Source organism: Cygnus atratus, chromosome 2 (genome assembly GCF_013377495.2).
Source record: "Cygnus atratus isolate AKBS03 ecotype Queensland, Australia chromosome 2, CAtr_DNAZoo_HiC_assembly, whole genome shotgun sequence".
NCBI classification, from domain to species: Eukaryota; Metazoa; Chordata; class Aves; order Anseriformes; family Anatidae; genus Cygnus; species Cygnus atratus.
The window spans coordinates 39,750,856-39,778,658 of NC_066363.1; the positions used below are offsets into that span (position 1 = coordinate 39,750,856).

General features: G+C 37.1%; 1 protein-coding gene across 7 annotated transcripts in view; it reads right to left on the minus strand.

Annotated features, from left to right (window-relative positions):
• ZNF385D (zinc finger protein 385D) overlaps window positions 1–27,803 on the minus strand; it is a 429,524-nt gene that overhangs the window by 160,184 nt on the left and 241,537 nt on the right. For 5 of the 7 annotated variants that reach the window (XM_035556479.2, XM_035556482.2, XM_035556478.2 and 2 more), the window contains exon 1: window positions 1,838–2,088. The exons of 1 other annotated variant lie outside the window; for it this stretch is intronic. In XM_035556479.2, coding sequence (XP_035412372.1) covers window positions 1,838–1,859 — 22 coding nt within the window. In that variant the 5' untranslated portion in view covers window positions 1,860–2,088. Of the gene's footprint in view, window positions 1–1,837; window positions 2,089–27,803 lie in introns of those variants that run through there. One more of the 7 variants, XM_035556483.2, reaches the window with a different exon arrangement.

The following is a 27,803-nucleotide window of genomic DNA, read 5'->3' on the forward strand; positions in this document are numbered from 1 at the left end:
CCCCATTAGATCGTGCTTTGTTATGCAAAAGACAGAAAGGAGAACATCCATTTAAAACTTAATATTAAAGGAAGTTTCAGTCTGAACACAGAATACTGAAAACCTGCCTAACTGAAACTTTTAGCTCTTCTCTCAAAAGTGAGATTTCCTAAAAGCAGGGAGAAAGCACAACCCAGTTTGTTCCAATTAAAAACTTGTGTTGCACCAGAAAACAAATGAGCATGTGAAACAGGAGTTGGTATTTTTCCAAAGAAATAACAGCAAAATAAGTTTGATCACCATTATGTGTTTCTGAAAATTATAGAAAAACAGAAAAAAATAAATAAATTAAATACTACCCAGTGAACATATACCTAATACTCTAACCCGTATAACTTCAGGAAACTGTAACTTCTAATTCTAGTCACACAGGTAATTGTGAAACTGACTGCAAAAAAGAAAAAAATATATATATCCCATTTAGCACTTGCAATCATATTAAAAGGCAGCAAACAAACAAACAAACAGAAATAACCAAAAAATTAACCTAACATCATTTGTTTTTAATGGTGAAGAGACTTAACCCAAATTACTCAAGCCTAAAACTATAATGCTTGGCTATTCTTCCTCAATCTTTGGAAAATGTAGTAAAGCTAAAGCATTGCAAATTCATCTTCAGAAGGAACTCTGAACAGTTCTGAGAACTCATCCAATTTCTATTTTTTCTGTTACGGTAGTTTATAAAAAAAAAAATCAATCTGCTTTCATAATTGATGGATTTTGCTGTTGAAGACATCCCCACCCCTCACCCCCAGTATTTTTAGTTTTATAAAAATAAGAAAATAATGCTTAGCATGTTACAGAGTGTAGCACTCATATGATAGGGCTCAGAATATAACAAAAATACTTCTCTTACAGCTTGAAGTGAACTCCTGATTCAATATTTAATGAAACTGAGAAAGCTGCTGAATGTCCCAGAAATTCTCTAACTCTCTGCTGTGCGTTCATTCTAAATATTATGCAGTGATAAATTAACAGAGGCGAGATAAGATGTCATATAACAAAGAATCATATTTTTTTCCAGAATGCAATTAAAAAAAAATATATCAAATTTCTGCTTTTGAGCAGCACGAACTTGCAGCATTATATTGCAACTGTACATCCCAGCCCAGTACTGCAGCACTACATTGCTTAGGCATAGCTATACGCTCCAGCATGTTTTTAGGGTATGCAGCCAGCCCAGCTGTAAGGCTAAGGAAGATTTCCATCATGCTACAAAACTAAACTCTGCACAAATATTTAACAGCTCTGAGACCTCTAAAGGCTTAAAATAATATGCATTTCGTGGTGTGCTAGGAGCCAACCCCACACCAGTGATCTGCATAATGCAGAGTACTCGGCAAACACACCACTGCAAATAAAGCATTGTTTCTCCTTTGTATCTTTGAATTCTTCAAACTAAAAACTGAATGAGATCCTAACACTTACTGTGCCTCCAAATCATAAACAGTGCAGTAGTAGCTCACCCATTTCATTAAGTTTGTCTAAAACTTCCCATGCCTCCCAACGATTTCTCATTCCCTCTCAGTAAATGAAACACAAGTTCATTTAAAACAAACCGAGGATGAGTTCATCTTATTTAGCTTATTTTTCAAGCTGCTAAGACTAAGCGGTAACCCATTCAAACAGAAAATTTCCCAGACAATGGAATCCTTTCAAACTGCACAGCCGAAACGATTTTCTAGTTTTCAGTTTTAGGTGCATGCCAGCACAAAATGTTCTTGAATCTGAAATTTAAAATAATCACTCCTATTGATAATGTGAGCAGAAGCAGAATTACATCACAGTTAACACTTACCAAAATACATTATGTTTCTCATTAATCACGTAGTCAGGATCCCACTGCTGTGTATTCAGCATTAGCTCCCGCACAGGGCTGACATGTAAAACAGAGCTCTTTCATTCTACATTATGTGGAAATTTCCCAGCATAAGAAGCGTGAGCGAGCAGTGTGCCTCCTCAGGATGAGCGCTTTGCAGGCAATCTTATCCCTGATACAATCCCTGTCTGATTTAGCATTTACTCTGGCTGCATGCTGCACTGCCCATTCTTACTGTAATCTGACTCCTCCTTCTGATGTCCTTGCTGTGCCTGTGACATCAGGACTAGGAGTACTACAAACAGATCTTTTCTTTAACGGGCTCACAATGAGGTGCTCTAATATCCTGCTTAACCTAAACCTGGCTCAAAAAAGGAAAAAAAAAAAAAAAAGAAAAAGCGCTTCTAAAATTGTATACGCTGCGTTATTTTTTTTTTTTTTTTGGCAGCAATTGTGTTCAGTGACATAACGTGCTCAATTACATAATAGATGGAAAAGACAAAGTGTATATTGTCAACTTATTTTTCTCTTAAGGGCAGGCTCCAGGAGAAGCCCCGAGTGCCCTGATTTTCCGACTTCAGTGCAAGATAAAGGTGCTTGGCAGCTGGCAAAATCATGTACCCTAAGACTGCTTATTTTATTTTATTTTTTGAAATCAATAGTTCCATTTCTATAAATGATTTTAACCCGAGTGCTGGATGAAACCCAGGCTGTTTCTATTTTTAAAAGCAACTCATAAATACATTGTTTGATTTCAATGGAGCTGAACTGATTTTTAAAACTATGATTTCTTCCCATGAATAACAAAGTGGGAGGATGGGAGATATATGACAGCAAAGATTTGTAATGGAGTTTACAACCTTTCACCCTCTGGGTCTCTGGTTCCTCTCCAGCCCAGGTTGATAAGTCATTAGCAGCTGGTAGCTATTTTATTCTGTGACAAACAGAGTGGTCCTAAGTTCATTGTAAGTAGGTCCCCACACAGTCCCTGCTGCTTTAAAAACTAATATATTTGCCAGCAGCTACAGAGAAAGAAAGACCAGACCTGGGTACCGAAACGCTCTCCAGCATTTACACGTAGTGCCTTCGGACGGATCTGATGTTCGGTGGTGTGGCAGCGTGGCAAAGCCTATGTGTTCTGTGTTTATGCACGTATTATATATCTTCTGCGAATCGATAAAGGACATTGGTTTCCTGTTGTCAGTCTGTCATGTATCACTGATAATACACTTAAACTAAATAAAGGTAAAAAATAATGGACAGTATGCTGAAGTGTTTATTTCATTATAATAAGATCTAATGGGATGAATGCTTTCATTCTACAGGAAAGAGGATGACAGGTATAATTCATTTAAAGCTCCACTTCTTATTTGTAAAAGCTCCACACAGTAACTACAATTTCATGAGGTCCAATCACTTAGGGCAAAATTATCCCAAGAGCACAGCAGCCAAGGAATGCTCCAATTACAGCAAAATAGTCAACAGCCCTGGTGTACATCGCCGCTACACTTCCCTCAGCAAGAGGCCCTCACTTCATTGCTCTCACTAGGTTTCATGCTACCTGTACAAAAGTCACCAAGATTAAGCAACAATGAGGTGAACTGTGGCATGAATTTAAGTCATGTCCCTCACTGGTACTTCCACAGTTCTCCATTTCCCGATATCCAGCCTTTCTTGGAGCTCTTTCTTATTCCAACTGCCCATAAAAAGAGGCATACTTGAAATGAGAGCACTACACTCCACAGATAAACTCAAAATCAATTTTGCTTCACAACTAAAAAGCACACAGTGCAGGAGTGCACTTTGAAGTTGGAGTGCATGTGGCAGGAAGACCAAGAGTTTTTGCATGGTTCAGACTGACCAGTGGCTATGTAAATTGACTAAATCCTAAATCACAGTGAAGAAATACCATCTAGAAACCACGGCCTCTATTTTAACTTGAGAGGTTGGAGCAGCAGGTAACAGAGGGTATTCAGGGTACCTTCTTTTCTGCCATTTCATCATTATAATGTTCATTCACTTCTACCATACAAGGACACATCACTATGGGAGAAAATACCACCCTCCAGGTCCAGTTTAAAATACCTCAGCTGAGCCATTCTGGTGTCCTCTAAGCAGTAGGTATAAGCTATGATTAGGAGCCTTCTGCAGTACAAGCATTTCCTCTAGTCTCTCTCTGGAGTGTAAAAGCTCAGAGAATAAATTCACTGTGAAATCCTTCAGTTCCTCTGCTAGCACTGAAGCACTTTTGCAGAGCATTGCATGATGTCCTTCAAGACATTCTGCACCCAGGCAAGCAGGCATAGTGTTTGCCCACCAGGCTGTGTTTGCTGTGTTGCAGAAAGGCTCAGGCTCATTTGGTCAGGAGACAGACTTGCTGAGATGCAGGGTACCTCTAGCCCTGGTGTTCCTCCAAGCTGGTACGTGTTGCTGGTTTGAGCTGCCAGCTGGCCAGCTGAGAGGCTGGGTGCAGACAACTCATGACTGGGTAGACATACTGTTATTAGCTAGGCAGCAACCATACTGCCTTTAAATGCCCATTCATGAGCTGGTTGCTCTGTTACAATATCTGTACCAATTCAGTGAAGCCTGATAGTAGGCCAGCTCCTCAGTGTACAAAGCAAAGGACCACATAGACCAACGTGTTCTTCAGTACTTGGTTCTGAATATTACCTACACTTCTTTTTTTGTCCTTTTAAACCAGAAAAAGGACCATCTCCCACTTTCCTGTATTGTGTGTTATTACAATGAGCATATAACCTAAGTAGTCAAATAAAAACTAAAAAAGTTTAATTTATTTGCACTTCAGCTATAGAACAAATGCAGTGGAGCAAGAAAAGTCACTGGTGGTCTCTCCTAGAAAGCCTTAACTGCCCCAGTTCACGTACTCCACACCAATTCTGCTTTCATTTACATACATACAACACTAATAAATTGCAAAAAGAAGTAGAGCTCCAAGCACGGGGCAAATAAATAAATTTTATTCCCAGAGTGGGATATTATCATTGTCAGCAAAAGTAAGGATTAATTCAGAAATTACAATCCAGAATGGCTGGTGTTTTAACTCAAGCACTGAGGACCCTGCTGCACAGTGAGGAACAACAAACACTTGTGTGAGTCTGGAGATGCAAGTAGACACAGGCTGGGCATGCAGCATCATGCAGAATGAATGAGCAAATCAGCTCATGATGTCAGCACACGGTGTAAACTCTCAGTCATCAACAAGCCAGCACAGGCTAACCAGCATTTAGCTTTGCTACAGATGCAGGTCAAGTGTAAAGTTATCATATTTTCATGCATGATTCACTTCGAAAAACAAACCCCCCAAAAGCCTGTGATTCAGCAATAAGATAGACCTAACATGAAGAAAAAAAAAAAAAAAAAAAAGTACCTTCTGCTAAAATAGCTACCCCATACCCTTATTTCTAATAGGCTGCTTCTACTCCCTGAAATCCTACCCTCTTCTCCAGCAACCTGGTGCCTTTTTTTTTTTTTTTTTTTTTTTTTTTTTTAACCATGGCAACCCCACTTTGGTAAAGGGCTTGCCACAGAGGGCAAAATTTCAGAAATGCATAGTACCCCACGAGACATTACCTCTGAATAAACAAAAAGCAAGTGGAGAGCACATGCCACTGTACATACAAGTGCAGTGTGCATCCTGCATTTCTTCAAAGATGGTAAATCTACAGGTTACCACCACACATGACTTGGTCTAGAGTCAAAATGCCACTCTTTGAGAACTCTCTACACTTTCTATGCTTTCTACTGATTTTTATCTATCTACTGATTTACACAATCCTCCATAGCAAGTACTAAAACCACTCACAGAGACCAATTAATATTTAATATTAATGCACCCAGTTAATTCCCTAGGATTCCTGGAAAATTCTCTTCCAGTCTCGAACTCTCCCAGGGGAGACTAATATTAGATTTATACCCAGACTCTTACCCAGTTGGCTTTGATGAATTTCAATTAGCGATGCTGACCACAAACCTTTTCTTGCAAATGCAGAAGCATATCCAGGGACTCTTTGCTAGCAGAAATGTAATAGTAGGCAATGAAATACACTAGTGACACAACATTTTAAGTTTATGCATATTCTACAGTAGGTTAAAAGATCCTATACACCGGAAAATCTTTCCAGATTTTCCTGAAATAAATTTTATCGACTGTACACAGACTGCTGTTAAAATAAAAATGGTTTGTGCAAATATTTGCTTAGAAAATGAAGTGGAAGAAGCAATCCAAATCACACTTGACCCACTCATTTACCAAAAGCACCCCATACGTAAAGGATTTGTGAAGATAAAGTAGGGCTGCAACTTTTGAACAATGTAGAAATTTATGTATGGCAGATATTTCATTGCTATTAGTGCTACAGTGACCACAGTTCAGAAATAAAAAGCAGCAAACAAGCTACAGCTTTGTAAGGCTCCAAAAGTAATTGGAAGTATTTCCAAGTGTGCATATTTTTGTGCCTGAAGTCAAATATACTAAGTACCTCCACTAGAAATTTGGTTTGTTTTTATTTTGAAGCCATCTGGAGTAGTTTAAGACATACTACACAATAACACAGATTTTGTGATTCGTTACTAATCTCTTGAGGTTACACTAAAGTATAAGAAGGGAAGGAGCAAGTTATAATTATATATTTTAAACTAGCCATGGAGGCTCATCACTAGTTTTGCTCTTTCTCTAGAGGATAAAACTACCAAACGTGATTTTTACCCTTGACTCAAAAGTGTCACTTCTAGAAATCTGCAATATTTGTCACCATGAATACCATTTAACTGCAGCAGTACCCAAAGGAACTCTGTACCGCCACACGTGAATACAACTGGAGGAACTTAATTAATCTTCCTGTCACTTCCATGATGCTTTTCATTAGTTTAGCTGCTATCTGATCAACTGCTCCATTCTCTATTGGAAATGGCTAACCAGAACCTCTTACAAAAGCATTTTCAAGAGGTAAACAAAGATTCACTTTTGATTCTGAGAGCCTGAGAGCCTTTAAAAATTTTTGTCATGCAGACTTTTCAGTTCAATAGCTGATACTTTCAGCACAGTTCTATTTAAGCAACAGGGATTTTCTACATACAAAGCTAAGAAAATGTAAATAGGCATTTTTGTAAGCTTAAAGCTACTACTTATAGCATTTGTAGTTCGAACACAGATGATGTGGCAATTGAAAAGTCATATTTTTCTGAATTTCCACTAATATGAATCATTATTACATTTATACATATATATGTGTGTAATAAACAAGCAAAAAGCTACCAATATAAAAACAAATGGATATTCTAGGTGCTATCTCTGCTTGTTGCTTTATTAAATGCCCATTCCTGTCATCTTTTGCTCCTAAGCATGTGACAAGATTTAAGATGATGAATGTGAATAAATATACAATTGGTACAGAAGCTTCTTTGACTAGTATATTGATAATAATTTTAAAGAGAAAGCATTTCTTAAAAGCAAACAAGTCCAAGAAGCCTGCCTGAATCCATGTCAAAGATGTTTTTTCAGTAACAAAAACAAACAAACAAAGACAAAAACAACCCCAAACCAACCACCTACATTTATTTCAGTCTTTGAAAAACAGAACTGGTAGCAATATCAGCTCCAAAGTGTATTGTCTCTCTTTCCCCGCTCTTTTTTTTTTCTTTTTTTTTTTTTTTTCTGTACTGCATTCAGTAAAGTTTGTCTAATGTGTTTTTGAGTATATCAAAAACAATCCATCACTACCCTTGGTCAGGTGTGCAATTCTGCCTAATTCTGTCTAATTCATTCACTTTTTGTCCTTTTCCAACACTCTCCACTGTTTTGATACATACTTTTTAAGATTCATCACTAGAACTAGGCATTCTATTCTCACCACTTACACATTTATAATACATAAATTTAAATTTATAAATCCAAATGTCACACTGAGAAATTATATACAGCTTTTGCACTCTAGATTCTTTTTAGGCCCCTGATTTACAGGACACAATACTTTCAAAAGCTCTGACCTGCACTTTGCATAACAGCTGGTGCCATCTTGAATTAGTTAAATTTTGTATGTAGCTGATTTGTCAATTAACCACTTCTTTATTGGATGTGTATATGTACATTTGTTTAAAAGAAAACAGTAGCCAAAAATATGCATGTCTATTGGTTCTAAAATTATCTTTATCAATCAAATGACAAATTTAATGTAACAAAACCAGACATTACATAGTTAAATAGTCTGTTTATACTGCCTGTTTTGTTTGTTCATATTCAGTTAAATTAAAAAACTAACATTTATTGCGTTTATTTACAGTTTATTTCCTTTGCTCAAGAACCATAGCAATTTGAGTATTACATAGATATCAGTTACATTTCTGAATACCAGAACATCATTATCACTTCTCTAGTCCCCTGCGTTTTCATGTCTGTCTGTTTTTATTTTTTATTATTTTTTCTTTTTATAAGGAAATCAGTGAAACTGGGATCTCCTCAGCCAAATAGTTTAGGAGTCCTATACAAAATTTACCCAGACTTACTGATTTTAAATAGTCTTTTGTCCAAGCAGCTGCTGAGCTGCTGCTTGACATACTCCTTTTTTCCAGGCATTTTGGAAAGTACCTCAGCATACTCATAACATGAGGACAGTACCAAGAATTTTTCAAAATACAGAATTAAAATATTTATTTAACTTTTATGATTCTTTCAAATCACTCTTAACAATCTTACTATCTCCATCTAGTGGCTTATACTATTAGGATTTTTGTTCTTAATACACTCTGAAAACTTTGTTAGCCTTGCCAACCACATAATTTTTATTTCCTGTTTTTGGCTTCCCCTATAAATTTTCCATACTTCTTACTTCTAATTTATATCGATTAGTATCCATTTTCTCTTTTATCATTTTGTTCCAAATTGTTTTTTTTATTTCTAGCTGCTGCCCTTATTTTGTAGCTGAACCAGAAAAGGCTTCTAGCCAGTTTTCAATTTTCTGAACATGAAATGATTTTTTTTTTTAGTCATCTAATAGCCTTTAGTTATTTAAAGAAGTATCACTTTTTCTCCCAAGCCACTGTCTATTAAATTCTTCCCAAATAGTTCTGCTCCTAGTTTTGCTTTAAGAAAGCTGTAAGATTTTAATCTGTATTTTGTTTGCTCCTATAGAATATAATCTTATCAATTTCCACAGCCTAAAGTCCTGTGATGGAAAACACTTCAAAACATAGACATGAAACAATACTTCTTCGTTTCTTGATGCTGTATAGAGCTAGTCAAAAATGGAAAAGAAAAAAAAAATAGTAACAATGCAGTATGATTTTAGGTTTGCCAGTGATATTGAAGGCACTGTACTGTGATTTCAATATAAAGTTGCAATAGGAAATCTGAAGGCAAATGAAGTTCCAATATGAATGGGAGTGGAGCAGCTCTTTCTTTACAATGGCTCAAGTGACAGGAGCAAGGCTGTAGACCTATGTAGAGGAAGGGACACAAACACTGAGGCAGCTGCAAAATGCAGCAATTTCTGTCCTACACTGGAGAACTGAGATGCTTTGCAACAGCACCTGAAGCATCTGCAAGGTGCTAGCACAGGGAACAGCACAGCACAGGGAAAGGTCAGGGAACAGGAAGGAGTTTAAGGTAAATATAGCTTTTACTACCTAAAAAGGAAACATCTCAACCTAAACTAGCCAGTGCTTTTGGCAGTGGAGTGCTGCAGGTGCCTCACAGAGCAACTCATCCCATGGCAAATTGCTATGTGAGAGGAAGAGAGGAAGTGTAAAACTTTTAGCCAACTACAGTTAGGCAAGATAAATTCCATCTTCAGTAGCTATTAAATAGTCTAATAGTCACTAAACTCATCGAAAAACATATATGACATGTTTCAATTTCATCTTTAATTTCCAAGGAAAAATTATTTTGGCCAACATGTTGTTATCAAAGGAAATGCTAACTAAAGGTGAGAAATGTGCGATATATCAGAAATTAACATGCAAAAACGGAGGAGGAAAAGTTGGCAACAGAAAAGGCAATAATTTGAGGGTGTAAAAAGATGAAAGATATAGTATTCAACTCGAGACACAACATTCAACTTTTTGTGAGATAAGTTTGGCAAATTTGTACTGTTTTTACTCACATCAGCCCACAATTTGATTCACATATCCATGTGCAAGCGTTTTGTTAATCTATGCATGCAAATTTCATGCTAAAGTGTAAGAATCACAGAATCATCTAGGTTGGAAGAGACCTCCTAGATCACCTAGTCCAGCCTCTGACCTAACACTAACAAGTCCTCCACTAAACTATATCACTAAGCTTTACATCTAAATGTCTTTTAAAGACCTCCAGGGATGGTGACTTAACCACTTCCCTGGGCAGCCCATTCCAATGCCTCGCAACCCTTTCAGTAAAGAAGTTCTTCCTAATATCCAACCTAAACCTCCCCTGGAGCAACTTTAGCCCATTCCCCCTCATCCTGTCACCAGGCACATGGGAGAATAGACCAACCCCCCACCTCACTACAGCCTCCTTTAAGGTATCTATAGAGTGCAATAAGGTCACCCCTGAGCCTCCTCTTCTCCAGGCTGAACAACCCCAGCTCCCTCAGCCGCTCCTCGTAAGAAACAACTTGTTATGCAGTAAAATTATCAGTGATTTTTTTTTTCTGTAGTAGACCTCTGCATAGGTAGCATTTGCCTCAGAGACTGATACTAAGGTTATTGTGTCTATATGCTCGTGCCCACCTGTGAGCTGGATGTCACAGTCAGTGGAGATCAAATTGATGTAGTAAACCAAGGCCGAAGATTTATTTACCTCATTCAGAAGTACACACCTACATTTGGATGGCTAAATAGCACTGTAAGCTCCATTAACTATATTGACTAGAGTTTCACTGATCAAAACGGGAGCTTAGACACCTAATTCACTTCTAGACTCCTATACACAATCACCTAACTTCACATGCTCTGATACGTGAGCTGAAACCTAGCCAAAGCTTCCAAACCTCTTAAAAGAACTGGGAGCCCTGCAGATCACTCACACCCATTGAAATTTGGCTCTATATGAGATCATTGCAGCAACTACTAACTGTGCTCAATAACACTAAACACCAATTTAGAACAGAACATGAAGAACACCTGCAAGTGAAACCAGCATGAAAATTATACAAGAACAATTGAATTTTCATGTAACAGTTCAGAATTAACTGTAACAGTAGTTTCCCCAACACCCAATAAATTTTCTGGGATCTTAAATGATCATACTGTATCTCAAAATTTTGCCCAAATGATCATACTTTACTTCAATATTTTGCCCAATGTAAAACCAAAGATCAAAAATGAATGACCTGACTGACATCCTACAAGTGTGTTCCACTGAAATTCCTGTGGGTTAATTTATGCTATTCATGCTTACCTTCAAAAAGGTAGAGAGAATGGGAACATTTCACAAAATAGCTATTAGATTATATAGCCATTTAGCATTAACAATGAAGAGGAAGAAAAAAAAAAAAAAAGAAGATTTTAAAATCACCCAGAAACAATCAATTTCTTTTGAATTTGGAATGGTCCACTACTATTCTCCCAAAAAAAAAGAAAGGAGAAAAAAAGTTACTGCTTTCTAGCACTCTGCCAGTGGTGTTCAAATACATTCCTACCTGGTTTATAATAATTAACACTAAAAGGATAGTTTTCATCTCTGTTCCTACCTTTTGAGCTTATTGACAGAGACTCCTGCCATTCCAATTCAGAACAGCATTTACAGCAAAAAAACTCCTGTCTGTATCTGTTCTTGACTTTGTTACATCTTTTTCTGTATGGTTTCCTTTTGATCTGCTATACTTCTGAATTTAATTACCAGGTTTGAAAACATCCTGCTATCATAGAAGCCTATAACTAATTCTGTCCATTTCCCACAGCTGAATGAAAAGATCATATACCAAAGCCAATCTCTCTCTCTCTTCAATGCACACTTTTCAGAGACCATTTCAATCCAAATACTTTTCAACCTTATTCATGCCAAAATAATTGGGAAGTCAGTAATTCTGAAACATGATTATAGTAGTGCTTCTATTTTTAGATAATTCAGTAACTTGATTTTCAGTCATTTTGCCACTCAGTGTCTCTGAAAATAAGCCTACTTACTCTAGGTACCTAGAGATGGATGGGGAGACAGAAATCACGAGATTGTCCTTACAGAATATTTTCTTCTGTTTTATATAGATCAATGGTGTGCCCAGATAAAGGTGTATATTATAGCTTTACTTCATGTTCCTATACTGATTAACAACTGAATATATATTAACAACCAAAAGAATTTCCCACAGGTTTGAAAGCCCCAGTCATATCTCTCTAGACTTTTTAGATATGAAACAACAGATCTAAGCATACTGACTATGAATTCATCCTGAATAAAGGATAGCGTTGCACCAACACCACCTCAGCTTGTGTGTGTTACAGAAGGCTGTAGAACTGTTGGGGTTTGTATCTCTTCCCAGCATTGAAGAACAGCCTGCAGATGGCAGAACAGAAGATGAGTTGTTCGCTAAGAAGCATGATGGTATGCTGGATTGCTACACCCACTTCATCTGCAGAACCTCTGCTTTCTCTTTTTGTAAATAAATAAATAAATTTGTCTTTTCATGAGCATTTATTGAACATATTCTGACTGCTCACAAAGTTGACTGCAATGTAAAAGTGAATTCTAGCTCATCTGTGGGTTTACAGTGATTTGGCAGCTTAGCTTCATGCAATAGAAAACCACAGCACTGACAGAAAAGCTTTCATGGAAAATAGTGTAAGAAATAGAAGCCTCAATAAAAGCATTTAACACAGAATTCTGCAGTGCCTGGTTTGTCCTCCTAAAGATTATTTATTGTTGTCTATAAACTGTTGATACTTTTTGTACTGGAACACTTTTTCATTACTTATCTACTACTTCCTTCTTTGATCACTGTCCACCAGAGCATTACATCATGTAATTACTCAGATCTATGTTTCAACCTCATTTACAAATATATAAACCAAAGATGTAAAGATATTCAGGCAGTACTGTGCATGAGAAATGAAATGATTAAAGCATGTACACATGTGCATATAAACACATGCTTATATTAAGCCATGTGCACATGCATACATATGCAGTGCCACACGACCATTCTAGATGCTTTATCAGAGGTATAATCAACTTGCTGCACAGGTAAATAGCCACACTAGGATTTCCATTTCTCCTTCTTTCTTTCTCACTACTGCTTAATGTGGATTTTTTTTTTTTTTTGGTCATTGGATATGAAGCTAATCATAAATTTTACAATTAGGAATTGCAAAATTTGCAATCTCCTATATTATGCTTTACTTTCTATTCAGCATACAAGAAATAATTGATTAGGAAGAGGAGGGAGTTGAATTATAACGGTCAAAATTTTATCAGGTTACAGTATGATTATTGCTTGGAATTGTCCTTAGTAACATCCTATCGGGTTCCTGCTCATTGCTGTTGGGTGTAAAAATGTGTCATGGCTGGTTACATCTCTGTCATCTGGGTCTTGTAACTATTCTAGTCAAATTTAGAAACCTCTATCTTCACCGTATTTGCTGAATAATCCAACCAATGCAGAGGGGATGAATAAGAATGAATGGTTTCAGTCAAGGTTCTTGAAGATGGTCTTCCACTGCAACCACTAGGTAGAAGTTCATTAGAGCCATCTGAAATGTGAGCAGATCAGTCCCAGCTGGAGGTTAGCCATCCATCTTGCAGGCTACCCAAGGCTTGTCCCCCTTACACAAGAATTAATCTCTACAGGTCCACAGTACATCCTCCAACTCCTATCATCTGTCCTCATCCTTTCAGTACAGGAATTTGGACTACCATCTCCTAGACACCTGATGAGTGCTTTAATAATCTTGTGATATTATCAACCTCTATCTGATGTAATGAATATCTATCTATAAGGACAAAGAAACAAATAAACCTATCTAGGACAAATGAAAAAATAACAAAATTCTGGATAGCTCTCTGGTGGCAGAGGTCATCAGGGACAAGGAAGACTGAAGGGAAATGCCTTGATGGGAATCAAGACAAACAAGTAATTAAAACTATCCTGGTAACACCCAAAAGTAACCTACTTACTAGGCTATATATATAATTATTTTTTTTCCTGGGATGAAAATGCAAGCACACTGTTAAAGTTTCTGACTGAAAAATTTAACCATAAAATTGTTAGAAAGTTCCTGTTGGTAGACATTTTAAAAATAATAATAAATAATAAAATGGGATGCATGTGTTATTCTTGGGTGCCAGGCTGGGGACAGTGAAGGGAGGCAAAACACAATGTAACTTTATTTATTTATTTAACTTTTAATTGGAGTTAGCTTGTAATTTAAAAAACAGAAAACTCAAAAGATATAAGTTTAAAGCAAGAGTCACAGAAATCCAGTTTACAGGGTTCCAGGTAGTATTTTACAATAAGTTTTACAATAAGTTTTTGTTTGTTGTTTGTTTTTTCAGTAAGAGAATTATATAAAATGCTTCCTAGCAATACACAAACAGCAAACTTAAAGAAGCACCGTTGCTTATATATTATGTGACTACTTAATCTGATTTTCCAGTTCAGAAGCAGATGAACCAGCGTTTTAGTCCTGGTATTATATGTGTTACTTATTTCATAATTTTTTTTCTGCTGCAGTCTTTTGCCCTTTTGTAAAGAGCAGTTTTAGTCTTTCCATAGAATATTTTCTAAGGGAAGGTCAGATCTGAGAGGCTACTAATGGATTAGCCTTTGGATCTTTTTTCCTTGGCTTACACGCATTCAAACTGCTAGAAGATTTTCTAAAATGGCAAGCACAAAAGAGACTTACTGAACATGGAACATCTATTATTTTGAAAGGGGACACCAGAGGAGGTTCAACAGTTTTTTATTTAAAAATTACAAAATGTTTAATTTATGGAATTTTGAGAAAAACTAATGTTAAGTACCCCTACTACACATACATATTTTTAAACGTATCAGAGATACCAAATTGTGAGATAATGAGAGCATATTACATGAGTCATCAAAGCATGTACACTCTGAGGGAGGCATAATTAGTCATTTCTGATGACTGGCTAAACACTATAAATACCACTTCATTGTCAATCAGGGGTCATGCCATGAAGTTGTTAAAGAACAAATAAATCCTTTAAAGAGGATAAGTTTGACTTGAAAGCTTCTCCCACAGAAAGAATCACTATCCAAATAGTTCTCTACCTTTTTAACCCTAGTCAAAGATCCTGTCAATTGAGCAAGCTAAATTACCCTCCCTCACGCACAGCAAAACATTGACACCTTTTCAGATGTCCCCCCACCAGCATCAAGAAGTGCTTCAAAGAATTAAGCTTTCTGTACCCTGACTGATGAAGTTCTAATTTGCAGAAATTGATGCACTCATAATCTAGAATGATCAAACGACATTAAAATTTATGATATAGTTTTAGTATATTGTATATATTTACATAGTATATATTTAGTATATTCAACTAGCTGATCTTACAAGATATGAGATAGTATCCCCCAGTTTGGGGGACTGAAGATGAGTTTAAATCTTTATAAATGTATTTTAAATCAGAAAACAGGCTGAGTCTCATGAGCTCTTGACTCCAGTGTAGCCTTCAGATCACACTGTTTCCCATCCTATGAACAACGAAAACAACCACGATAAAGCAGTTTATATAAAACATGTACACATCTCCCGTATTCCTGAAAGAATATAAACAAAATGGTTTACAATGTTCTAAGAAATCACTGATTCACAGTTTCCTTAACCTGTGATCACTTTTTATTTTATTTTTCCCAAAAGACACAAAACAGTAATTGTCTACTGGCAATGAGCTCCAGTGAGACAATAGAAGTTACATTTGGGTGACCTTGACTCAAATTTTGGGGACGGGGGAGGGTGCAAGGGGAGATATGGAGGAATGGGAGAGGGAAAATAATAGAATAGGTCTTCTGTTCATTATGCCATTATTGAGTAGTTTTCAAAAGAACGCTTGCAAACAATTGTTGTCAGCTCTCAAAACATAATTTTATAATACTCTTGTGGCTTCCAAACATGCTACATTTTCATCCTTATCACCACATTAAATCACATTGCCAATAATGTCTTTGGGACAAATTTGAATTCTTCAGGCTTGAATTTAATTACATTATGTAAACCAGAAAATGTCTTCAATATGCTTTGAAAGAATATCTTATCTTGGCAATTGTTAAATTCTGTTTTGTTTAAAATATTTGCATTTTGATAACTTCATTTTGCTGCATACAGAATTTATTGATCTTTCTCAAGAATCCGTTTTCAATACAGTGCATCGTATTTGTTTTGCTTCCACCCTTGACTGGAGCATATTCTTACACAGCATTTAAGAAAAAAAACAAAAACTGTCAGATTTTCGAGAGCATCAATACTTTGTTTTATAACAATTACAGAAGAGGCAAATGCATCCCTATGCTTCTCCCCCTCCCCCAGACACAGTACTTTAACATACACTCCTGGAATATAACATTAGTTACAATTTTTTAAACAGAATTAGTTGTATAGTATGTTATCTGTATGTTGTTTTTTTTTCATCATTCTGCATTATGATTGATTCTTTTACTACTTCATTTGACACACTCAGTGTGTGTATATGTACTTTAAATATATTTTCTGGAGCCCTTTTTCCTTTGTCCCTCATCCCATGATTTCTCTGTTCTTCCAAATCTCCTACTGAACCACCACTACATCCCCCTCATTCTCCCTTCTCTCTCACACTCATGGCACTAATAACCACATTCTGATTCAGACACAATCAAAAGATTTTTTTTTTTTCATATTTATTTCACAGGACAAATGTAAATGTGGAAGCATTTTACAGTCAATCAAGCCAAGCCTGCCTTCCACCTGCACTTGAATGAAGCTCTTGAAATGCATGAAAGACCAGTTTTAATTAGGAGGATCATAAGCAAACATTACATACATTTTCATCATCTACCTAATGAAAAATATATATGTCTAACAAAAGCATGCAGATTTTCACTGTTTCTAATTCATAAACTCTAGGAAACGAGATCAGTATGTGGAAACTCTCACATCACAGCTTGATATTAGCAAATGAGTAAGACAATTTTTCCAGCATGTAGTATCCATGGCCAACCCTTCTACAAACACCCATAGAGTCTAAGCAAAAACATTGCCATGAGAAGTCTTTTTTAATAACACCACTACTATTGAGGTCTATCTCAAAAGTGTATTATTGCAAGTAATAGCATCCTGCTAATATCTTAGCTATTTTTCTAAAGATAATAAATCTTCAATACCTAAGCTAGATCTTCCTATCAGACCCACTGGAAGGGTGGATCTCAGATAAACAACAGAAATGAAGGATTATTGCAGCAACAGTGTGGAAATTTTGATCAGCTAGATGTTCCCATGCTGTAAATAGTGTTCAGCTGCACACCACATCTGCTCTGGCACAAGGGTGTCCAAGAAGGGATATGGGTTTGGCCAAAAATGGCACTTTTTTACACAATTTTGGATTCTGCTACATTTCCAGCAGTTGAAGTACAGGCCAGACAGTTTTGGAAGGTTTCTCAGACGTGGAGCATACAGATGAGCAAACGCATATCTGGATGTTTATAAACAGACCTTTTTGCAAATATTGACATTCAATATTCTGTATGTACTTGGGATTTTAGTTCTTTCATTAAGTGCTTGATAATTTAAGAAAAAAAAAAAAACACTTTTCTACATGTCTCAATCAATTTAAAGGAAAAATGGATCTGTTACCTCTGCCTTTGCTTTCCAGGTCATAAAGATAAGTCATGCAAAACAATCTCAAAAAAAAAAGTTTGGATTTTTTTTTTTTGTTAAGTTTTGGACTTATAAGGTACATAAAAAATCTGTGTGATTCTATGGTTTCTACATTAGGTCATCTTACATTATGCATCTTATATGCAACAGAGTAAGCAGCCTGAACAACTATTTGAAAAGGAAGAATTTCAGTTGCTGTCAGAATACAGTAAACAAATATGCTACAGGTTGTCTTGGGTAACTGTCTGTCTAAAATTATTCTCAACATAAAGCAGGAATATATCATTTTGAGACTACACAACATGTAAGTGCACATAAAGGCATGAAACATTCTAGCTCCACTTTCTTTAGAAGCTTGACCACTTAATTTTGTTAATAGCGACAAAAAAATATCCAAACAGCTGGGCAACTCTTTTTCTACCTAGATAGCTGCCATCTAAACATCTGCAAAGTTCTTAAGCAGGATTGGGCTTGATTCTTATTTGTAACTGTACAGAGAGGGAGGCTGATGGCAAACATAACATGACATGCAACATGTTAGTTATGTGTTTCTCTTGAATACTTAACGTATTTGTAGACTAGTCACAGCACTGAGTTAGATTTTCAGCTATGACCAGACTTCCTGTAAGCGGGGTTTGAATAACTGCCGTAAAATATTCTGTATAAATTTGGATCAGACACAAAACCCTCAGAAGAACATCTGCTGCCTCTGTTGAATCATCTCACTTCAGGTACTACAAACTCACTGTCACAGTGGTGACTCTGGCTGACACATGGACTGCATTAGCTCTGATGAGGATATGAGAAGTTAAGTGTTTGACAAACTTCTTTGATCTAACAGGAAATCCTCCGGAGGGGGGAAGGAGTTGCCAGACTTCAGTATTACTGTATGAGGATTTTGTTCTATTATCCAATGTCACCAATAAAACAACGGTCCTTAAAACAGACACAGTGGTTGACAGTGTATGTGGCTTTCTTAAAAAGCAGTGTAATAGTTTTATTTACCTGAAGTATACCTTGCATGTGAACACAAGAAAGGCTATACCTGCAGGTTCATGAATCCATGTAATATGGACCCAGAAGGTACATCAGAACATGAATGCCTAAGGCTGGGCACTGATAACATCTGCATCTGAGCTAGCCCTCTAGACTTCTCTTATAGCCAACAGAGACAACAGGTATTTCAACCTAGAGTAGACTCTAAAACATTCCTTGGAAGTAACTAGCTTGATTTTGTTTCCTCCCACAATAAAGAAAGACTAAACAATTGGATAGAGTATGCTTCTGAAAAGTAGAAGCCCAAGATTCCTTACAAACCATCTCAATCCTCCTGTGAATATTGGACCATTGCATGAAAATCATCCTCGAGGCCAAACTTGCATGAACAAGTCCTTCACTTAAACTTGCTCAAATGCAAAAGTTACCCCAAATGCCAGTGGATTTCTTTTGTCTACACTCTCTAGCTATCTCTGTTAGACAAATACTTTTGCTATCTATTCTCCACCTAAAGGGAAACAAAAAATGCAAAGATCATCCATTTTTGAAGTCTTTTGCCTGTCAGTATATCACAGAATCATCTAGGTTGGAAGAGACCTCCTAGATCACCTAGTCCAACCTCTGACCTAACACTAACAAGTCCTCCACGAAACTATATCACTAAATTCAACATCTAAACGTCTCTTAAAGACCTCCGGGGATGGTGACTCAGCCACTTCCCTGGGCAGCCCATTCCAATGCCTCGCAACCCTTTCAGTAAAGAAGTTCTTCCTAATATCCAACCTAAACCTCCCCTGGAGCAACTTTAGCCCATTCCCCCTCATCCTGTCACCAGGCACGTGGGAGAATAGACCAACCCCCCACCTCGCTACAGCCTCCTTTAAGGTATCTATAGAGTGCAATAAGGTCACCCCTGAGCCGCCTCTTCTCCAGGCTGAACAACCCCCGCTCCCTCAGCCGCTCCTCATAAGACTTGTTCTCCAGACCCCTCACCAGCTTCGTCGCCCTTCTCTGTACTCTCTCGAGCACCTCAATGTCCTTCTTGTAGTGAGGGGCCCAAAACTGAACACAGTACTCGAGGTGCGGCCTCACCAGAGCCGAGTACAGGGGGATAATCACTTCCCTAGACCTGCTGGCCACACTGCTTCTTATACAAGCCAGGATGCTGTTGGCCTTCTTGGCCACCAGAGCACACTGCTGGCTCATATTCAGCCAGCTATCAACCAATACCCCCAGGTCTCTTTCTGTCAGGCAGCTTTCTAACCACTCATCTCCCAGCCTGTAACTCTGCTTGGGGTTGTTGCGCCCCAGGTGCAGGACCTGGCACTTGGCCTTGTTGAACTTCATACAGTTGACCTCAGCCCATCGGTCCAGCCTATCCAGATCCTCCTGCAGAGCCTTCCTACCCTCGAGCAGATCGACACACGCACCTAACTTGGTGTCATCTGCAAACTTACTGAGGGTGCACTCGATCCCCTCATCCAGGTCATCGATAAAGATATTAAAGAGGACTGGCCCCAGTACTGAGCCCTGGGGGACTCCACTAGTGACCGGCCTCCAACCAGATTTGACTCCATTCACCACAACTCTCTGGGCCCGGCTATCCAGCCAGTTTTTAACCCAACGAAGCGTACGCCAGTCCAAGCCACGAGCAGCCAGTTTCTTGAGGAGAATGTTGTGGAAAACGGTGTCAAAAGCCTTACTGAAGTCAAGGTAGACCACATCCACAGCCTTTCCCTCATCCACTAAGCATGTCACTTTGCCATAGAAGGAGATCAGGTTCGTCAAGCAGGACCTGCCTTTCATAAACCCATGCTGACTGGGCCTGATTGCCTGGTTGCCCTTCAAGTGCCGCGTGATGACACTCAAGATAATCTGCTCCATGAGCTTCCCTGTCACTGAGGTCAAACTAACAGGCCTATAGTTCCCCGGGTCTACCCTCCGGCCCTTCTTGTAGATGGGTGTCACGTTTGCTAGCTGCCAGTCGACTGGGACCTCCCCTGATATAGCCAGGACTGCCGATAAATCATGGAAAGTGGCTTGGCCAGCTCCTCAGAAGTTCTAGAAGTTCTATAAAAATGTACAATGAGCTGCTCATTTTTAGAACGCTTCCAATGGTGAAGAGAGAAATAATGAACCTGCTGCCCTTTTAAGTTGCCTAGAAAATGCCTAGAAGCCATTGTATGTTTTCTGTCTGTGTCAGAACTTCTCTCCAAGAACACAGTATTAAAAAATATTTAAGGTACATAAATGAAGAAGAGAATGGAACAAAAACTACAGTTATCAGAAGTAACTGCTCAAAGAATTTAGTAAGGCTCATATAGATGGCTTTTATCTTAATTCTCTACAAACAGTTGATTAAATTGAGCTTGATATAGTAGTACATATATCAAATCACCACAAAATTGCTGTTAGCACTAGAAAGTCACTTGTGGGAAAAGTATAGAAAAGTTTACAGTGATAATCCATGTAATGAGTCCAAATGCAGTGTACTTGAAAACGAGCAGTGAAATCACTAATTACAAGGCATGTCTGTTTAGACATGACCTCTGGGTGAGATTAACATTTATCTCTCTTCTACATTTGTGCAGAACATGGGGAGCCAACTGAGCAATCCACAGACCTGCCTTGCAACAGGATTCAGGCAAAGAAAAAACAAACAACAACACACAAAACACTTTAATATTGTTTTGGAAGAGGCAGAGAAGACAATTTATTAAATGCAAGCACCTGAGACAGCCTCCAGAAAACAGATTTATAATAATTACCACCTCTACTGGCACCTTCTTGCCTTTTACACTTTGAAACAGTTCTCCATACTTTATAGGAGAAGGTCATGAACAAGAAAACATTTGTCATCCTAAAGGCTTTCCTCCATTTCTATGATAAAATAATTTCTCTTATGATACATTGCAAAGCAATGGACTTCAGTTCTCAAATTATGCTCTGTTAACATGAAACATACTTCAAAAGTGCATTCTTATTTCTCCTCTTTTCACATCAGTAACCATTCTTCCTTCAACTATTTCATTTATATGACTTTTTTGTTTTGTGTTGATGTGGGGGGAAAAAAAAATTTAACCCCAAATGCCGGGGGCCAACCAAGTGAAATATCATGCAGGAAAAATGAACAGCCTCTTTCTGTTATACATACTTCCTATTGCAAGCTATGTGGTAGGATACAGTCAGGACTGCACTGGTCATTCACTCCTATTGGGGATGATATTTTTCTGGCCTTTATCCTTCTGCCTGATGGAAGGTGTCTGCTAGGGGAAGTGTTTCATAAAATATTCCTACATTCAACTTACCATACATAAGTTACACTCAGGTAGACAAATGTCACACTTATTCTAGGAGGCAAAACAGGAAATGTAAAATTTCCTGTTTTGACTTCCCAGTCCTAGCGCAACAGTAATGCTGATGTTACATCCCATTTCACGGTGCTGGATGCACTCCCTGAAAGCATATTGATTTTAAATTGGCAGAGACTAAGTGATTAATACAGTATTGATTGCAAAGAAGTCTGCCTGTAGAGATTTGCCAAACCATTGGTTGCCATTCCTTGTCAACAGCCAGCTTTTAGATTCATTTGATGCCTCATACACATAAGCTACCTCAGATAAGATTTAATGTGTATTCTTCAGATGGAAGAAGGTACTGAGGAAAAACTATTTAGCTATCTAAAGAAATTTTTCCCCATTCTGGAATTCGGAGTGTATAATCACTTGAATTTTGCCTACATGATTGCACATTGTGAGTTCATTAGCTTTTACTCTTACTTCTAATTCATAAAACTATAGAAGAATTGAATATAAACACAGTTTTGTTATAACGGTCTAAGCCACTTGTAACCCATCTTTAATTTAAGAATCACCTTTGTATTCCCGCATGATGTTGCTGAACCAGACTATGAAAAGACATTCTATAGCAGCTTTAGAAATGTATTTTTAACCATGTGATAACAATTAAAGAATATAATATAAAGTTGTTGCTGTATTATAAGCCACAGCCATTTCTGGCAACTGCTCTGCTGCTCCTTATATGCAACCATCATTAGTTTTAAACATGCTGTTTCTTTAGAAGGAAATGGTCAAACTGGTCTAGAAAAAGGATTGGATCAAACACACTTTTTGAAATTCACTTCCCACCTTGAGCCACCATGAAAGCCCCAACCATATTTAAAGCCCTAATCCAAGAAGCATCATCTTTTACCCTGATGACAGTTAGATTTGGATTTAAAGATTTTCTGAGCCATTTGCTCTATCTGTGGGAAGCTAAAGCCATTCCTGAAAAAAAAAAAATTAAATTTGATTGACATGCAGAGACTGAAAATATAGATTGCAGGAAAGTTTTACAGAATACATTTTTTGCCCCTAGCAGACATTATAGACCTCACAACAGACTTCTCAGTATTACCTGACTAATTTAGCTGGAAATGTATGTTTTTGCACATGTGCTTATCAGTCTGGCATAAGAATATTATCTCATAGAACAATTTTGGTATTAACAGCTAGCAGCTCTTCAGAGTATTTTTTTTAGTACCACATTTTATTTTATTTTTCAGTCATTACATAAAGACAAAAAGTATCACTCGTAGTCCAAATTTCTCAACTATAAAATTGCCACTAAGTTCTCTTGGATCAATTTTCTAGAAAATGAAAGTTATTTTCAACATTTTCTCCAGTTGCTGTTTCCTATCTGATACACTCACAGTGATTAATATAAAGTTTTAAGCAAGAAAACATGTAGATCTGTAACAAAGTTAATAGTGGATTTCTTAATGTGTAACTCAGCCAAGTTCAAGTATTTCCTTGTGAAGTCACTATTAAACAATGTTGCTGATGATGTGTTAATATCAGACAGCAGATAAAAATATTAATTTCTATATGGCATGTGATGAGTTTCTTTGGAGAATAGAAAGATTAATTTAAACTCATGTGAAATAGTAAAGTGCAGAGCATCTGCTAGATGACTCCTACGGTTGATACCTGTTGGTGAGACCTAGGTGAATTCCGACAAATTAAGGTAAGCCTCTGTTTCTTTATGACAGTTTGTTTTTTTTTATAATAAAAAATCTTACTCTATTGGTTTTCATCTCCAACACCATTACACTTTTACACATGTATACATATGCACAGATATACATAGATGTGAGCAAGTGAAAATTGTCTCTAGCATGAAGGTAACACATTGTGGGCTGACCACTTTTGTTATCCATTAAAGTAACTTGACTAACCTCCCACTGGTGGTGCATTAGAATATGAATCAGAAGTCTACTTCAAAAAACAGTGTCTGCCCATTAGACACATTTTAAGGCTTTACTGTGAAAATCTGTACTTTTGCTAGATGCCTTAAAATCATATGTCCACTTTCAATCGGTATATTGTCTCTGAATCAAGCTAATCTGGTACACTAGTGAGAAAAAAAAAAAAGGAAAAAAACACTTTAAAATGCCTCCTATTGTGCAGTAGCAGTGTTCCGGAACTACTGCACTAGTTGTGACAGAATAATAAGGCTATTTATATCTTCGGTGCTGGATAACTCATAAAACTAAGTTACATCTATGTAATTTGGGGGGCATTAAAGCTTTTCAGTGTCTGCAGAATAAAAGTATGCTAATGAACTAAATTAATTTTTTGTATATATAAATGAACGTTATCTTTCAAACCAGAACAAAATTCCCTAGCTAAATCTCCGAATATAATTTCCTGAGCTTGTGTGAAGTACTCCTTTATGTATGATTATTATTTTAGTAGCTCTGCTAAAAAAGTAAATCTCCTACATTCATTAAAAACTAATAGTTGCCTTTTAAGCACATTAGTGCAAATATATTTATCCCTATCACAAACAATCAGGCTATGCTTTGCTGACTTTCATTATCAGAAAATAGTCTCATTTGTCTTTTTTTTTTTTCAGATGAAGTTTTGTTTACTTAGTTATATTATTAAAATTAAAGCTAAGAGCAACTGTAAAAATATAAATTAAACTCCATGTACTGCTGGATCTACTGCATGGATCTACAATAAGCAAAGCTTAAACCAAGTTTTGTATTTTTTTTTTTTCTTTTTAAAGCAATGAAGAGGTTTTCCTTATCCACCAAGCTCATTGACCAAATATTCATAGGATACAATAGATAAATATTATGATTTCCAATGTGTGGACAAATTTCATCTTCTACCTTTCCAAGCTCCCAGGTATTTAGCAATAGGCTAAAAAAAAAAAAAAAAAAACTATACCTCAGTGCTTCAAGAACATGGGGAATGGGTTTAATACACCTCCATGAAACAGGAAAATAAAGCACAGATAAAATAATAAAAAAGAACTCTTCAAGAAATACAGAGTTTTTAATACCCTAGTTTAATGCCCTCAAGTATCTTATCAAATCAGGCAAAAATACACTATCCAATCTATCTAAAAATTTGCTGGCAGAGTCAGAAATAAGCCTCTAAAACACACAGATAGCACTTTATCCTCCACTACAGAAGACATTGCACATATGAACAGTGAGAAAAGATATAATGTAAATGAATTGCTAAAGAAGTCTAGATATATGAAAGATTCAGCTTGAAGAACAATAAGTATTTGGATATTTTATTTGTCAGGCAACACATCCAGAAAGTTGTTGCTGTGATTGCCTGAGTTGCCTTTGAAACTGCTTCATTCCAAACATCAAGGAGGGTTTTTTTGTTTGTTTGTTTAGATATTATCATGTATGAAAACTGGAAGTCAGTGATTTTTTTTTATTTTTGTCTATATGTAGACTATTTTTTTCCCCAACTAAGTTCTGCCATGTTACTCAGATTTGAACCCTGTTAACAAACTTCCTGTGTGTTAGCTCTCACAATTAAAGGACACTTAGCAAGGTGGTTAATAGCATCAAAAATGTCCCCTTATCTTAGAAACAGCATTCAGCAGTGTTTCATATGAATGTATATGCATACAATGGAAGGAAATCCTAAAATTAATGAAAGTTATGGAGCTGAAACTCATAGTTAATGGCAAGTTTGATGCCTAGATTATTCATATTCTGCATGATCTCTATGAAAAGCTATGGACACTGTAGAGACCAGAAAATTAAAAGAGCTGTTGGACAATCAATACTCTTATTGATTTCAGAAGACTGATAGCAGTCCTGGAAAGCTAACAAGGGGGAAGCAAGAGGAATGGGCTAATGAGTTGCAGTAATAATCTGAGAGAAGTCAGGAAAAGGAAAGAGCTTTGCATCTCCCATCAGCAGCATTAGACAGCTTACAAGTGCCAAAAGGTGAAAGCAGGCAGACTCCCATCCTAGACAAAAGGAGAAAGAATTCTCACCAGAACTGCTGCTTGGACCAGCCTGGAACAAGGCGAGCACCTCTCTCACACAACACTAGCTTCCGTCTCCCAGTGTGAAACCTAGCACCCAGCAAAGGGGTGTCTACCAGCCAAATCACCCGCTTTGGTCTACAGCCATGATTTGCCTCAACAATCTGAAGCAACAGAAAGGACATTATTTTAGCTCTGATAAACCCAAAGGCTACACTGATTGTTTTATTTTATTTTATTTTATTTTCAAAAATGTAAACTTCCACTTTGCTTGAACTCATGGTAAATGTTTTTTTAACCTATAAAACCCGTTTAGCATGAAAAATAAATGTTGTTCAGAACACAAACTCTGTGTTCAAGATAACATTCTGGACATGCTGTGCTTTGACTTTACCTCTAGCTTTGATTACTGCTGAAAGAAACTACTAGGATTCTATGCATGATGAAAGGGACTTGATTTTCCCCCACATTTTCAGGTTTGCGTCTGGTCACTTCACAGAGAAGGAATTGCTAGGTCCAGACAATAGCACTGAGAAGCTCAGGTAAAAGTTAACATTCAATACATCAAGTTCTTATTTATTTAATTCCCATCCTCACAAAAGGACAAAGTACATTTAAGGCCTGTTACTACTCAGTATTTGCAGGTCTGCTAATCCTGTTTGTATGAGCACGTTTTTCTGTTTGACGCATTCAGTCAACTAACATGACAACCACTTGGTCTGAGATTCATTTAGGTTAATCTTAGGAATGTAGAATTTTAAACGTGAATTTTCTAATGTTAGCTGGATATAATATTTCCACAGAATACTCAAAGCATCCCTATGGCTTAAGCTATCACTAAGTAGATTGAAGGAAGGAAGAAATTAGAAGTCCACAAGCAGATATCAAAGGAATAAATTCTTTACTTCCCTGTGAGTTCTTACTTAACATGAATTCTTACTTCCTGGTGAGGCACTGGCATAGGCTGCCCAGAGAAGCTGTGGATGCCTCATCCCTGGAGGTGTTCAAGGCCAGGCTGGATGGGGCTTTGGGCAACCTGGTCTGGTGGGAGGTGTCCCTGCCCATGGCAGGGAGTTGGAATGAGGTCATCTTTAAGGTCCCTTCCAACCCAAGCCATTCTGTGATTCTATGATATAATCGAAAGTCTTATATAAACTACTGCCTACACTAACCAGTGGAAAGAATTTTATTATTATTTTGAATTTAGGCCATAAAATACCTGTCAATGTGCTTGGTCTGGGACATGGACAGTTAATTAGGTACCAAAGTATGCCTACAGCTTTCTTTCCATTTGATTGTTCCTCTTCCCTTGTCTCCTGCCTTTATACATCTATGCAATTTTTGCTAAAGTTAAAAATAGAAACAAAGATCTACCTATATTTGGCATGTTATAAGCAAACTGTAACTTGCTTTTCTTTATCATATTATCAGCTATTAGCAGCAGCAGCATCTATACCAAAGGACCACTAAGATATCAAGGACATTTTAAGGGGCAATGGAAGTCAGTTTAAAGAGAATGAAAAATACTTCAATACTCTCAAATGTACACAGTGTCCCTGAGCCTATTTTAACTGAGAAAAACAGGAAGACACCCACCAGTCTAAATGGAAATAGGACAGGACCCCAGGGAAGATTCTAATTCAATGTTAGTTATACTGAAACAACATGAAGTCTTCCATTTCTGTAATAAAATATACATATGTTTTTAAATAGTATTAAATATCATGTGCATGTGCTGAAAATAAGAAATGAAGCAGAGGTTATTAGTGCAAAAGTGGATGGATTTGTATCTCAAAATGCAGCCAAATAAAAGTATCTACTCCCAACAGTGACCCAGCCT